We start from the raw sequence: 16,174 nt of genomic DNA, 5'->3' as shown, positions 1-16,174 counted from the left end.
AGCATATTTGTATCTTTAAAATTGAGACAATATCTATAAAATGAAAATGACAGAATCAAAATCATAACAATATACAAAATAAAATATAGCTGGAACTTCAATAGAATGTTTACTTTCATATTCAGAAATATTCGTATTGCTATTTCATAGGACATCCAAACTGAAAAATGGTTAATCTTTTACCAGAGATGTTTTCAAAATAATGAAATGATTAGTAACTGTAATGAATTCAATTTTTCCAATGACTCAATTCAATAGAGATTATGTTTTAAAGTATAAAAACAGAAGATACCAAAGTTTGTCTACAGATATGAAATGAAATAATAATAGAATATTCAAAAAAACGCTGTCATTACTTTTAATAAAGTCTGACAGAAAACTGCCAGAGTAACACTTATTGCAAAGTTTTTTTTTTTTTTTTTTTTTTTTTTTAAAAAAAGGTATTTAAACATAAAGGTATTAAAGCTACAATTTCATAATTAATTTAAATACACCCCATGAAGATATTTTATTAATTATAATAAAATTAAACAAAGCTTATTAAGATGCAATTTGAAAAATTGTTGTTAAAGAAAACTCTAGAACAATTTTAAAAAAGAACTTTTTAAGAAGCACTTAAAAAGTATATTACTAACTACATATGTCTATTATGAAATGATATTAAAATAGAAAATTTACTTTGAAATAGGAGGTCAAAGACAGCAAATTTTGTTAGCAATAGATTTGATAAAGAAAAATGTGATTTAACATTTAAAGGAAAAATAAAAGTAATTTAATTATAGCATTGAAAAATTAAAACAACATTATTTTGCAAATTAATTTAGAATGTTAAAATTCAAGGTTCATCAATAATTTGCATGATACTATTAAAAATTTAATGTATTTTATCTATTATTATTTATTACAACATCATAAAAATCAATTTTTTGAGATAATATATTTTGAGATAAATTATCAAAAAAATGCTTGAATTTCGGTAAATTTTAATTAATTAAATTTTCTAAATATTCCTAGGCACAAATTAAAGGCTAAACCCATGAAACCTTTTTTTAAATATCATGATAGGTTTTTTTTGTTTTTTTTAAATTCTGTCTAAGGATCTCCTTACATATCTGACAAGCTAACCTGCTTAAAAAACAATTGCAATGATTCTAGCAAAAACCTTGCTCCATTTGGAAGTCAAGGAGTGATGTAAATGGTTTTATGTAATATTGTTACTTAAATAATATTGTTTCATTATATTTTTTTCCATTTTTATATCTAATAAACTTCTTGGATTTCTCTACCTTTGAAATTATTTATTGCTCTGATTTTTCTATATTTTCATTAGTGCTTATTTCTATTTCATTAGTGCTACCTGTTATATATGACTCTTTACATTCATTCATTCCATTATTTTTTTTAAGTAAAATGTTAATTGTTTTTATGAACAATGTTGCAATGTGGATCATATGTCATCAGTATTGTTGATGCAATGTATGTTGAATAGATTTTGAAGTCCCTTAGGTTTCATTCATTCTATGCCTAAATTCATAAATGTGGTGTATTTTGCATATTGCAAGATTCTCTCAAATGACCCCCAAGAACTTCCATAGCAACCCTCCTCCAACATGCTTGATCCACCCATGAATGTTCCTCATAAGATAACATAGTATCATTCTGTTCTCATAACATGTTTGTTAAAGATTTGATACTTCTAGATCTAATGGTGCACTTTGCAAAGCATTGACAATTATATTGTTACATCTATTAGTGTTAAAAATATAGTCAGTACATTAAAATCATTCTGAGAAGCTCTTTTATGTAAAACTTAGAAAATCAAAACTTTATGACACTATTATATAAACACTTGATTTAAAAAGATTTAACAATTCTTACCTAAATAAATTAGGGCCGAAAACAATACCTAGAGATGAAGCACTCATTCTATTTTGATCTTCCATATCTGATACTTTGCGGAGAAAGTTGAATAAGTAGTTTAAAATATGATAATTGATTGGAGGCAGCTTTTCAACAAGTTCGGCTAAACAAACTACACTTTCCGTCTTGTCTTTATCTAAAACAAAGGCAGAAAAAAAATGTAAAAAGAAAAACCAAAATTTCTAGTCAGAGTTTAATGCAAGAATTTAAATAAAAGTTAAAACAAAAACAATAAAATTAATAAATCAACTAAAAAAGTATTTTTATAAACATACCAAAAGCAGATATACACTACTGGTCAAAAGTATTGCAAGTTTGAGAAATTTCACATTTTTTTCAAGAATAAGCCCCCCAAAAGTAATATTTTTTCATTTAAAGTGATATTTTTTATGTCATTATGTTAAATCAGTCTAAAGGCAAAATATATTTAAGCTATTGAACAAAAAAAAAATTATTTAATTAAAAAAAAAATACAACAAAATGCACAGGTTAACAGTATCAGAATCCATTTTGGTTCCACGGAACAAAATGATGTAAAGATAACATTTCAAGCTCTTTTGATCAGAAAAGATAATAAAAGAGTTCAAGTTAATTGAAAAGCCTCTAATATTTGGTTGGGCCGCCTCTGGCTTCGATCACAGCAGCCACTCTGTTAGGCATAGAATCCACAAGGTTTTGCAACACTTCTTTCAGTATTTCATGGTGCCAAATTTTATGATTGCTTCCTGAAGTTCTCACTTTGTTTTGGGATGATTCTCAGTTATTTTCTTTCCCATTATATTCCATAAATTCTCAATGATGTTTAAATCTGGCGAGTTTCCTGTCTATACGAGAACATTAATATCTTTTTTAACAAATGCAGCCTTAAACTAAAATAACGAATGTTTCTATATAGAAGTCAGAACTGAACTGAAATCAAATTTAAAATTAATTATAAAGCTTGTCTTATGTTTTTCGATGTACAGCAGGGTGCTAGATCTAGCTGAAATATCCATTTCTGCCTTTGTAACATGTTGCGAGCCCTACGAAGCAATTGATCCTTCAGTACACCAACATACTTGTTGCCATTCATGATTCCTTGTACAAAATGAAGTCGTCCATATGACATACACCCCCACACCATTATGCTTTCTGGGTGTTTTGATGTACGAACAAGGCATCCTGGCCTCATGCTCTCCTTTACTTCCTGGCAAATGTGGCCAGCCATGTCAGACATTAAAGAAAAATGACTTTCGTAGCTGAATATAACTTGTGTCCATTCCGAAATACTAAAATTTTTGTGCACCTTAAGTCCACTTCAAACATTTTTTCCGCATTGATTTCGTCAATACCACTTTTTTTTTTTTTTTTTCTTTTCCCTAGGAACTTGCGTTTTGTAACCAGCTTCACAGAGCCTTTTGCGAACTGTTCTGTGTCTGAAAACAGATGTGGACTCATTCCATTCTCTTGCAAGTGTAGCAAAACTCGCAAATCTCTTTTTACGGCATAATTGTAGCATCAGCACGTTTATAAGTTAGCCTCGGACGACCACTTCTAGACCTTTTATCTACGGTTCCTTTGATTTAGAATCTCTTTATGAGGCGTGAAACAGTCGGCTCACTGCAGTCGCATCAATGAGCAATCCTAACATTCGAAATGTTTCCTTGATGCATTAAAATAACAGTCTGGTGTTTCTCACAAGTTAATTTACTCGTTTTAAAAAGCAATGAGCGGTTTCAATTGAAAAGTAATGTATAGCGAACGCACTTCGACAGCGCAACGAACGAAATTAATCCTTCGCAATCGGAGCGATTTTATAATAAACAACCGGGATGGCGCAATCGCTGCAGACAATTGCTTCACAATGGATGATGTAGTAGCTTGAGACTTCTCCAGCAAATTTATACTAAAAAATATCACTTTAAATGAAAAAAAAATTACCTTTGAGGGGCTAACTCTTGAAAAAACTTGACATTTCTCAAACTTGCAATACTTTTGACCAGTAGTGTATTTTAAATTTAGTCTTTATAATAGAATAATAATAGAATTCACCACATATTTGGAATCCCAAAACCAATTATTTCTCAAAGTTCCTACCAACTGAGGGCAATTGATTAAAATTTTAATTAATTTAATACATTGAATAATAAAATTCTGTAAATATATTTAACTAAAAAGGTGTGTAGAGTAATTTAAAAAAAATAATAAGCACTTTATAAGTATTTTTTAAGTGTTAAAATATACTTATAAAGTACATTTAAATTAGAACCAACCTCAACCAAATATTTTTGTATTATAGAACTATAAGTTCGAATGAAATAAATTAAGTTGGGTATTACTAAATAAGTGTCCTATTTTATACACATAAAATACTACCAGGTATGACTGAATATTTTTTATCAACATTGATAAATATTCATTTATCAACATTGATAAAATGTTACTTATATGAAGTTTCATTTGTAAAACCTTATTAAACTGCTACTTCATTATTATTCCAGTTCCTCGAAAAAAAGTTTAAAACATAACTGTTCATTTCAGTATCCTGAGACTATCACTTTTCGACATTTCTATTTCATTAAGCGGTGAGATATGGGATGACGAAGCACATTCCCAGAATTCAACATTCTTTTACCTTAATTTCCACCCTAAAGATACTTTTTCATTCAATATTTTTCACATGCATGTGAGTGTCATGTCGTTTCGAACTGTATTATTTTATTTCAATTTAAAACTGTGCTATTGACTGTCTATATGGCTAATTCAAGTGGCAAAAATAGGTATTTTAAAATAATATTTTAAAAAAGTATTAAATTATGTATGTAAAAAATAATATTTATATTATTTTTAAGATGTTACATATTTACAGCAATTCCTTAAATGAAAATAAAATGTTTTAAATAGAGTAAATTCTTGATTATTCATTGTTGTTACTTTCGAAATATTGTCAAAAAATTTAAAAACATATAAAAAACAAAGCAATTTAACATTAAAAAAATCTTTATTATTTTGTAAAAAAGTGAATTACCATATTTTAAGAGCAGAAATCTTCCATTAGAAATCTTTTGCATTTAATGTTTATTCCCCTTATAATAAATAAAAATTGCTCAGAAATATTTTATTGTGAATTAGTATCTTTTTCTCTCAATATTACAATTTATTTGCAGTGTTTATGCTTCATAAATCTGCGAGTAACCCAAGTTTACTTTATTGCTAAATGTAAACATGTCATTCTGTCATCTTTCCTCTCACACCTATTTTGATGAATTAAACCAATCCTAACACATCCATTGGCAAACAAATCCTATTAAATATGTAAATAAAAGATTGTTTCTCTTCAGATATTTTTCCAAATACTTTCAAATTGTTCAATTTTTTCATTAATAATTTTTCCCAACTAATAAATGTTGCTAATAATTAAAAGTTTCCAGCTTGCCGAACAAGTAAGTGCATTAGCTTTATGTTCATTTCGCCAAATACTTTTTCCAAGAGAAATTTGTTTTTCAATAAAGAGATCAAGAAATCATAGTAATGAAAACGATATATTTTCCCCATTCTATCAGTATGTCCCTAAATTGGGATAAAACCCTTTTCACTGACTTCCAGATTCATTAAAAGATCTGATATCACAAAGAAAATACACCCAATAATTAGGCATATCCAGTGTGGCGAAATAATTTTTCTTTTTCATCAGAAAAAAATATAAGCAACGGGAATTTTTTTAAAAACACTTTTAAGACCTTTATATAAGGACCATCAAAAATAAGAAGTTTTTAAGACATTTAATGATGCTACGCAACCTGAACTAGTACACTCTCAACAAAAATACATAAAAGTATAAAATTTCAATTTTTTTAAAGAAAATATAAATGAGTTAAAGAAATAGTACAGAAAGAAACAAACCTAATTAAATGAAAAGCAAAACCAAACAGTTCCAGTAATCAAAAATCATAATACAAAAAATTAGATAAAGCCATCATTTAAAAATAAAAAAATATAAATTTTCACAGAATTAAAATCAAATTTCCTGATTACCTTTAACTGCATCTAAAAACTGGCAATGCATATTCATAGGTATGATTGGATCTGGCAATTCTCTAAGAAATAATTTCAACAAAGCTGCTGCAGATGAAACATCACCTTCAGTTTCCAATGGAGCATCTCCTGAGCGATCAAAGGAAGCTTTTAAGCGCTCAACAGAACGAGCATTGCCACTAATACGGAACAAACCTTCATGAGTGAGACCTGTAAAAAGAAAATTTTAAGAGAGAGATCATAAAGTGAGGAAAAAGATATGTCATATAGTATAATTTGGTGCAATATACAATTTGTGAAAATTTTTGCATTGAATTCTTTCAATTTTTCAAGAAAAATCTATGATTTTTTTTTATTTATTTAAAAATGAATGAAGTACAAAACACAATATCAAAATACATAACGCTATTTGAAAGAGAATTTATGCTATACAAGACTTAGTTTTTCAATTTAAATGATTTTTTTTGCATTTTCAAACTATTAAAATAGAATGTCAGTTAGATAAAATTGAGAATTTTTGATAGTATTTTCCTTTTACATTTAGTCAAAATGTTAGGGTTAGAAGTCTTGCGTGATTTTTTTTGGTGAAGAAAAAATGCCTCAATGTATAACCAGCCATTGGGTTTGGTGTTCAAAAAAAGAGTGACTGAAACTATTATTTGTCTTCACTACATAAAACAACCAAATAATTAAATTATTTTTATTTATTTATTTAACTTTCACCAGCTTTACCTAAACACTGGAAATGGTGAACGGGGCATGAAAATGACAGAAAAGATCTCAAGGCATGTATGTTACAGCATAAAAATATAATATCATGAAACTAAGACATGTGAATGCATACTAACAGAAATTTGGGAGATATTGACAAGAATTTAGACTAGGACTAATAACTAAAAGCTTAACATAGAATATTAATTTAAAAAATAATAATACAGAAGAAAATAATAATATACAAAAATAATTTTTTAAAAATACATATTTATCTGTCACACATTCTGAAATTCTAAAGTTGAGTCGTTAAGAACATTCCCTGAAAAACGTTGAATATTAAGGTACAAAAGCAGAGGTTTTTAATGGAGCCTTCCAATCTAATTTTAAAGCATTCTTTTATGTTTCCATTGCCTACATTCTAAAAGAAGATGTATCTTGCAGTATACTTCAATTACTACAAGTTACACTTCTTACTCTTACCAAAGTTGTTCTTCTCATTTCGAAAATATCATGTTGAGTAAAAATATTATTAAGAAAAATTTAGCTTTTAAACACTAAAATTTAATTTTATCAAAAAAAAAAAAAATCTAGCAACTTTACTTTTTACAAAATTAACAATCTGTTCTGCTAACAGTATATAACTCTTTTCTTTAAATTTGTTTCAATTTAAGCATTTAAATCAAAAAAATTGTAATCTATGTTTAATTGTGAAGTTTGCAAATTCATTGTCTTTTTCATTTTCTATCCCACATGGCTTTTATCCAATATATTTTAACTTTTTTGTCATATTTATTATTATAGTTTTAATATCCTTTAATACCTTCCTTTATCTATTCAAACATTCTAAAGACATAGGTTTTGAATCTAAAGCAACTATACAGTTATCCCATTACTGTTCACTTGTATATTAAACCAAGTTTTATTACAATTTAATTATTAATTGGCTAATTTAATTGAAATTTTAAAAAAATTATGGGTAGGAGGACCACATGAATTATTTCTTAATTTAATTACATGTGACATTATGATTTGAAAATAACACAAACTTCTTAAACATTCAATATTTAAATTAGTATGATTAAACAAAGTTTAATAATACAAGTTTTGAATGAAGTATGAAGATTTTGGTGTAAGACAGAAAATTATATTTCTAATATAACTTTTTATATTAAATATTCAATCAAACTTTTCCAACAAGCACAGTTAAAGTTGTTTTTTTTTTTAATATTTTTGAAAATAAAACTTGTTTTTAATGATAATTCATGTTTGTAACAAAATATTAAAATTGAGCAATTAAAATTATGAAAGCATTAATTTATGTGTTTCTAAAAACAACAAAAAAGAAACCTTGTCTAAAAGGCAACCAATGTTTTTAAGCTCTAGACTGACAAACTGGATATTCTACCAAAAAGACATCAAAACATATTTTTTTTTAAACCCCAAAGAAGAAACAAAATTTCTTTCCTAAAAAAAGTAATCTACGAAAATAATATTTATGGGAGAAATTTATTATATTAAATATTTTAAACAAGGAAGAAATTTTCTACTTTCCGTCAGATCATAAGGTGACTGCAATTTTTACACAAAAGCACAATTACAATATGTTTGATAAAATGCATTTCCTGGACTCATATTTCTTGCCAGAAAATCTTTCTTGGCTCTGTTAGCAGGGAATAAGGAGAAAGTTTTCATGCCAGCTGATTACTCTTGGAGTTGAAGAAGAAAATTCCAGATATAGAATACCAAAGAGCCACAAAATTTAAGTTTAATATATGTATAAATATAACTTAAAATAAATAATTAAAAAATAAATTCCAATTTAATTTAGAAAGAAAAAAATGCAAGTGATAGAGAAACAATTTACATATCTGAATGCCATAAATTCTATAGATATTTTATAGCATAGTTCACTGAAATTGTAAGCTATATATATAAATATGACTTATTGAAAAATTTAATTCAGTACAAAATCATTCACAAATTATATGAAGGCTAATAATATGAGAATATGATAAAAACAAATGTATTTAATATTAATTTTGCAAAAATAATTTTTTTTATTCGTGGATTTCGCATTTTTATAATCTTTATTTTAAAAAAAAGCACTTCTAATTTTTAACACACCAAATCCATAAAAGGCCACTTTACAAAAATAAAGTGATTTATGCAATTTGATTAGAAAAAATATTTTTTTATTTAACTCAAATGTTCACACATATATAATTTAAATAATCGAAGTAATTTTCATGAAGGGATTCTGAAACATAATTTCAGTGAAAATTACACTTTGTCATTGCCACAGGCTATGCAAAAAATTGAAATTCAAATTACATGTACCTTTTTAAGAGACTTTTCAGACATGGCACAATTTTATTCATAATTTTCTTAAGATATTAAAATATATGGATATTATTTAAAAGAAAATATAATTAAAAAATGAATTACTTAAAAGTTTTATTGAAACAAATATTGTGATTAAAAAAGAAACACACAGAAACACAAAAAGTGCCCCCCCCCAAAAAAAAAGATGTATCTCCTTAAAAAATATGGTCATTTAAAAATTTTATTTATAGATTATTTTTAATCCTTTTGTTCCTATAAAAACAAAAAGCTCAAGCTTTCTTTGCTCACTAATCTGCTATTTTACTTTCTGCTGTTTTTTCAATTGTTAAAATAATCTTATTATTTTCTATCTTTAATAGGTAGATTGTTCTTTAATTTTTTTTTTTTTTTTCCCTTCTTTACTGTGTTTTCTTGCTAACAAATTCTTCCTGGTAACTAAAATACTCCTGAAAGTACTTGGACTTTTTAAATGTCACATCAAGATGGTTATTTCATTTTGCTTTCTGACTTGGAATGAACTAGTTTTCTATTTTTTAATTTGCTTTCTGGAGTTGACACATCGACATCTCCTCCTGTTGTTTTCAAAACGCTATTTCATTACCATCACTATCAGTATTCTTCACCCAATTTTTAAAAATGGCTCATAATCAGACATGTTAGTATTGGCATGATGCTACCACCTGGGATATTGAGCTACCATCTACACAATTGTTACTTTGTATTTATGGCTGAGTTGGTGACAATTTTCTGTGCTCTTCAGGAAATTTTCCCTGTTACTCAGTGTAATTTTATCATTTATACTGACAATCTGAGTGTTTTGGAAACACTCTCACAATCAAATGCCCCAAACAGCCACCAGAATTTGTTTTCTTTATAACTCTTACAGAATAGTCATATTTTATTGGATTCCAGGTCATGTGGCTATTTTCTGGAAATTAAATGGCAGACTGTACTGTTAAATTTCAGACATACGGACTACCATATTGTGACCTGAGAAAGTCCATCAACAGCTATTTCCATTCTACTTCGCAGGAGGCATGGAATCTGAAAATCCACAATAAATTCCATTGTACTAAACCTACATTAGGGTGTGCCCTATTCTTTTTATATCAGAGGTTGAAGTCAAATTGACTCGCCTCCATATAGAACATGCTATACTCATCATCATCTCCTTTTTGGAAAGAGTCCCATATGTCATGCATTATGCATGTCCATATGTCATTTAGTGTCAAATACATTTTAGTTTGAATGTAGTTATTTTAACTCTCTTTGTCATCATTATTTTCCTTCATCGTCTTTATATTTGTAAGACTTGGTAGGTGAAAAATACCATACAATTATTTTAAATTTTTAAAAATCTATTTGCATTTATATTTGATTTAGCACATTCTACTTTTATTTTCATCATTTTTGTATCTTTGTTCTCATATTCTATTTTTATTTTTTGATCATTATTTTGCTGTTTGTTTTCAAAATTTTAAACTTTTGTTGAGATATTTTATGTATTTTTATTACTGTTTGCTTTTATATTTTAAAAAAGTATTTACCATCTGTTCTTAGATTTTACTATTTGTTAGCCGCAGCATAGTCAAATATGGCTCTTGTACAAATAAACTCCACAAAACAAACAAACCCCTGATAGCATGATCTCAACTTTAAATTTCTCATTAATTGCTATAAATAGAACGAGGCAATAAAATGGCTTTTCCTTTAAAATATTTAAAAGCAGAAACTCTTTGCTCTTTATTTTGCATTTTATAACATGAATTGAAGAATATGTTTTAATATTTATTTTTCCTGATCTTTTATCTGTGATATTACATTGAAAGTGTATTTAATTTGAGAACCGTGCAAACAACAAATAATTTTTACTATCTTACTGAGAAATATATACTTCATAGTGAATAATTTAGACCACCACATGTCGATGAAAATATGTTAATCTTAATCATTAACAGGAGGTGGGAGTTTTAAATCAATTTAAGACTGTTGAATTTCCAGAGCATAACCTTACATGCTCAATGTCAGTCAAAACATTTGTTATAAAAAATTATAGTTTTTTAAATACAATCTCTTTCCTCTAGCAGTTGGATCAATGAAGAGATACACTTTAGTAACGAACTTGACAGAGATAATATCTTTTGCAAATAATTTGCCCAAATTGTATAATCTATTTTAACTTTGTAAATAATTTCTTTTATACACAATTATCTGAATTACATATGAAAAATGGATTGATATTTCTTTAATACAGGTAAAACTGAAATACAAAATGGGAAATTCATTAGATTCTATCCAATTCAATAAACCAACTTCAAGATTATTTTACCTTTTTTTCTCTTTCCGTATTCAGCCATACCTTTTGGTAATAAATCCTTCAGAATTTCCTTTGTTTGTGCCTAATCTCCCGAGTCAATACTTCTATGCTTATAAATAAAGCATATCATAGAAAAATAAACAGATTTGCCATCTTATGCATCTGAGGGATACATAATACAAATGAGTTGGAACCTCAGCCACGTATAACATGCTTTGTTCCAATGCTGAAATTTCATCTCAAAATGTAACCAAGCCTCTGTTCTTTCCTCTGTGTATCACTTAAACTCTAAATAGCTACCCAATCTAACACAATATCTTATTTAAAATAGAACGTAAACTTTATTTTAGAACTGAAGATGAAATTTGCACATACCACACAATTTTATTCTGAATCACTTCTTTTGCAAAGAGGCCTCACCCCCAAAACACTGGGGAAAAAATGCCGATTTGCATTGATTCGCATAATAATAAAGTCTAAAAATGCTGAGGCCTTTTAATGCCATTTCTTCACAGTGTGAAGTAATTTAAGAAAAATATAAGCAAAACACTTAAATTCCATTCAGTTTTTTTTGTTTTTTTTTTTTTTCATTTGGTTTATTACCTGTCTTTAAAATATACTGGCATAATCTGGTTATAATGAAAGGTACAGAATGCTCAGAAGGAAACCTTTGTAAAAGCACTTCAAGTGGTGTGCCAAATGTTTTATATTGCACATTTGCTGGTTTTTTTCTTGTCAATGGAGAACTCAGAAATTTTCGCATTTTATCAATGCGGCTTTCACCAGGTGGTTCCTATAGAGAAAAGTATATTTTACTGCATTTCTCAAAATAATGGTATGTAAAAACATGTATTCAATAACATATTATACAAATCATGAGTTTTGCCTTTTAAATATAAAAAAAAAAAAATCTTTGATTTACATTGCTTGATAATTGCTAAGGAACAAGTGATTTATGCAAAATTGCGTCTCAGACAGTTGACCAATAAAAGTAAATTCAAGTTGAGAGGGCATGGTAGACCAGGACTCATTATCTGTATAAAAGACATTGCATACAAGCTCATGATTCATACAAAAATTCATGCTGTTTGATGTTTGACCCAAAGTAATGCAGGATGTTATAAAAGTTTTTTCTCTGAAATTCTGTTTGGTGCTTGCAATAATTAAGAGCAAATTGTCAGCAAGACATCATTTGAGTGCCTACAATGATGGACGAGCAATTGGAAGACTGTAAACAGGTCATAGTGTCACCACCGTAGCTGTTGCAATGGGTGTATCGAAGATTGCCTTCTTGCGATTAAAGAAGGCAGCGGAAGGTGGAAATGCTTTGCAAAAGCATGCCAGGGGTCATGATAGGAATACCACACCTTTAGAAGATCGCTATGTAGCCCTTGTGGCAAAAAGGAACAGACATTTAACTCCTGGCCACATAGCTGCAAACCTTGCAACCGCTACCGATACGCAGTTTCTGCAAAAACCATCTCATGGCAATTAAATCAAGTTGATTTGTATGCATTGAAGCCTGTTTGTTGCATTCCGCTTGAACCACGCCATTGTCATGAGAGATTACATGTAAGGAACATGTTGGTTGGGATATCCAAAATTGGTCTAGAGTGATGTTCTCAGACAAATCTCGTTTCAGTGTGAAAAGTGATTCTGGCCACCAATTACTGTGGAGAGAGTATGGAACACGTTATGCACAACAGTTTATTAGTGAATGTGATTGGTACGGCCCAGGTGTGATGGTGTGGGCAGGCATTATGCACAATGGCAGAACACTGCTTCACATCTTTGAACGAGGAAGCATTACATCGCAACAGTATTGCAGAGAGGTTATTTTGGACATGTTCGTCTTTTTAGGGGTCCTGTAGGTCCACACTTTTATTTATGGACGATAATATGCAGCCATACAGAAGCATTGAGGCATCGGACACACTGCAAAGTGAAAATATTGTCCATATGCAATGACCTGCTTACTCTCCCGACTTAAATCCCATTGAACATGCCTGGGATGCTCTTGGCAGATGTGTTTCACAAAGAACCATCCCTCCCCAAACAGTGCAAGAGCTTAAAATTGCCTTGAGAGAGGAGTGGTACAATATCCTTCAAGAACTCCTTGATAGTTTAGTGGAGAGCATGGAGAACAGATGCAAAATGTACATTAGTGCCCACGGTCATCACTCATCTTACTAAGGTACTCATGTCTGCATCATTCTGACCTGAAGATCAATTTTTGTGGAGCTGTTTGGAAATCATTCAAGGTGCATCTTTTTTATTTTTAAGTTTTTAATTCTTTGATGCGTCAATATCTGAATCATTTTGCACTATAATAAATGCACATCTTCCCTACTAAATATGTACTTAGTTTCATTTCTTCAATCATTGTCTCTACTTAATAATTCCAAAAACATAACTGTTCCTTAACAATTGTCAAGCAGCGTACATGAACTTGAAATAATTTTATCTCCTAATAACTTCTCTTTAAACAAATTCCATTTTGGAATATCAAGCAACAATAAGAAAATTCATTCTTTTATTTAATGAATAAAGGTAATAGTAGAAATTGATCAAATCACTTATATAATAAAAGAAATCAATCTTGCCATGCACCTGCACTTAATAATAATGATTCCAATAATCTGTTAAATTTACACATTAATAACTTAAAAGCCTAAAAATACTCATGTATCTTGACAATATTCTGGAATGAATTAGAAATTTTAGACAGTCTTTTACAAAATAATTGCTATTGAATTAAAGACTGATAATTAATGAGCTGAAAGAGACAGGGAACAAATCACTATTACAGAAACAAATCCTCCTCAGACCCAAAGCCACAAAAGAAATAGCATGTGGCAACTGTATCCAAGTGGTTAAATATAAATGCTAGATAGAAGCACACAAATCACATTCTAAAATGAAACTAGATTGCAGCAAGGATGCAGCTACTATCAATTGACATAACCTATATGAACGTATTATAGAACCAAAATTGAAACACCTAATAATTATTACAATGCTAAAGACATTGGATTTTTTTTTTTTTTTTTTATGATGCAAAAAGGTATCATTTGCACTATGAATCAACTTTCTCTTTTCTTTAAATATTTATGCCATCTATCCTTAGAATGTGTGATTAAAAAGTTTTTAAATACTAAATCTAACATCTTTACATTCTGGAACTCTCCTTCTTTGATCTACTTATTTGCTAAGGGAAACTCCGGTTTATGCATCCTTTACTGGTGCCCTTTAGATCAGTTGGAATATTGGTATACTGGTATTAAAATATCAATAACTGAAAATAAAATAACAGAGCTTAAATGAAACAAACTTTTCCATTAATTTCAGACTAAGAAATATCCATATAAATTCAATTCTATAAAAAAATGCATATACATGTATTTCCATAAACGGTCTTTGTTTCAGAAAATATTGTGTTTACATGAAAAAAAATGTTGAAAGAGACAAAATTTCAAATATTTACAAATAGAAAACCACAACAAAAAATAATAATAGTTACTCGCATTCAAATATGTGCACAAAAATTTAAAAAATAATAAAATATTTTAAATTATGAGATTAATAAAAAAGAAAATTCATATTTAATGATTTCCTTTCATTTAAAATTTGCCAGCTTAGCTATTAAAAGAAATGGAACTCTATATGCCAATATTTCACGAATAAATTGAAATCGCCGTTGGAGGATAATCATTTGATCAACAGAAAAAGGATAAGAGAAAGAAAAAGAAATCCAATATGCTCACACAATAAAGCATTGTATGCTCCAAATATTAAAATGAACATAAAAAGAGAATAATTAATAACTTAAAAGAATCTCACCTGATTCGATGCCAGCATTTTTATTGAATGATCACTATCATTTAAGGTATGCATGATGCGTTATGTACTTGCGATGAAAGCAAACCATTTTTTAAAGCTAAAATAAGAGAAACTAGCCTAAATAACTCTAGAAACAGCAAAATAAGAAATATACAGAAAAAGTATTTGAATATACTGACCAATATCTGTTAAGTTCCAACTATGCTATGAAATATACAATGAACTATCATTAGTTTTAGTACGTTGCTCAGGGCTGTTTAAGTGCTCTACAAGATACCAATCGTAGAGTGAGCATTCGATTAAATTGACTAGATACTTCTGAAATCGTTTTCACATACCACATTTACGATCTGAAAAATAGTACATTAATACATGTTTGACCACTTATTTTTTTTAAACTAAAACTGATGCATAAAAATATATATATATATATATTTTAAAAAGTTCACTTATATTTTAAAATTTTATTTTATGTTTCAAATAATGTTTAAAAATAACTCGGAAATATAAAAAAAAATATTAAGAGTCTAGCACTCACATTTATGTGCCAAAATACTCCATATTATAAGGCAAAAATGTTATACCAAACATCAAAAATAAGTATAAAATATTATTTCCGTCTAAAGGATCTATTTAAAATCTTGAAAAGCATTATTTTCCTCTTGTTAAATAATAGACAAATGCACACTTAAAATTAAATCAGAACTAATAAAATTGGGAGGAAATAATAAAATCTGCACAAAATCAAAGGACACGAGTAATAAGATATGTTCTCATTTCCCATCTAGATATACATCAAAAGATGTTTACATTCGTCTAAAAAAAACAGAAAAGATATTATAAGTTACGTTTTCTTGAAGGACTTTGGCTAGTATCCAATGGACAAACACAAACAGACAGACGAATGTTTTCTCATGCTGCATAGGAGGCTTGGCCTAAGTTTTATTGAAGAAAAAAAATTTCGAAATAAATTGTTATTTTGTGGAGTTGAAAATTTTTCTTCTTAATAAAAAATATCTACTTCTA

At 28.4% G+C, this 16,174-nt stretch overlaps 1 protein-coding gene across 3 annotated transcripts in view; it reads right to left on the bottom strand.

Moving 5' to 3' along the window:
- Positions 1 to 16,150, bottom strand: part of LOC129983753 (protein FAM13B-like) — a 60,601-nt gene extending 44,451 nt beyond the window's left edge. For 2 of the 3 annotated variants that reach the window (XM_056093368.1, XM_056093366.1), the window contains exons 1-6: positions 15,687 to 15,990; positions 15,328 to 15,498; positions 15,149 to 15,245; positions 11,912 to 12,101; positions 5,935 to 6,144; positions 1,879 to 2,056 (exon numbers count right to left, since the gene is read on the bottom strand). In XM_056093368.1, coding sequence (XP_055949343.1) covers positions 1,879 to 2,056; positions 5,935 to 6,144; positions 11,912 to 12,101; positions 15,149 to 15,202 — 632 coding nt within the window. In that variant the 5' untranslated portion in view covers positions 15,203 to 15,245; positions 15,328 to 15,498; positions 15,687 to 15,990. The other variant, XM_056093367.1, reaches the window with a different exon arrangement.
- Positions 16,151 to 16,174: the final 24 nt, after the last annotated feature.

Source organism: Argiope bruennichi, chromosome 9, assembly GCF_947563725.1.
Source record: "Argiope bruennichi chromosome 9, qqArgBrue1.1, whole genome shotgun sequence".
Taxonomy (NCBI): Eukaryota; Metazoa; Arthropoda; class Arachnida; order Araneae; family Araneidae; genus Argiope; species Argiope bruennichi.
Note: the sequence above shows the minus strand (reverse complement) of the source record. Positions and strands in the feature narration are given on the sequence as shown.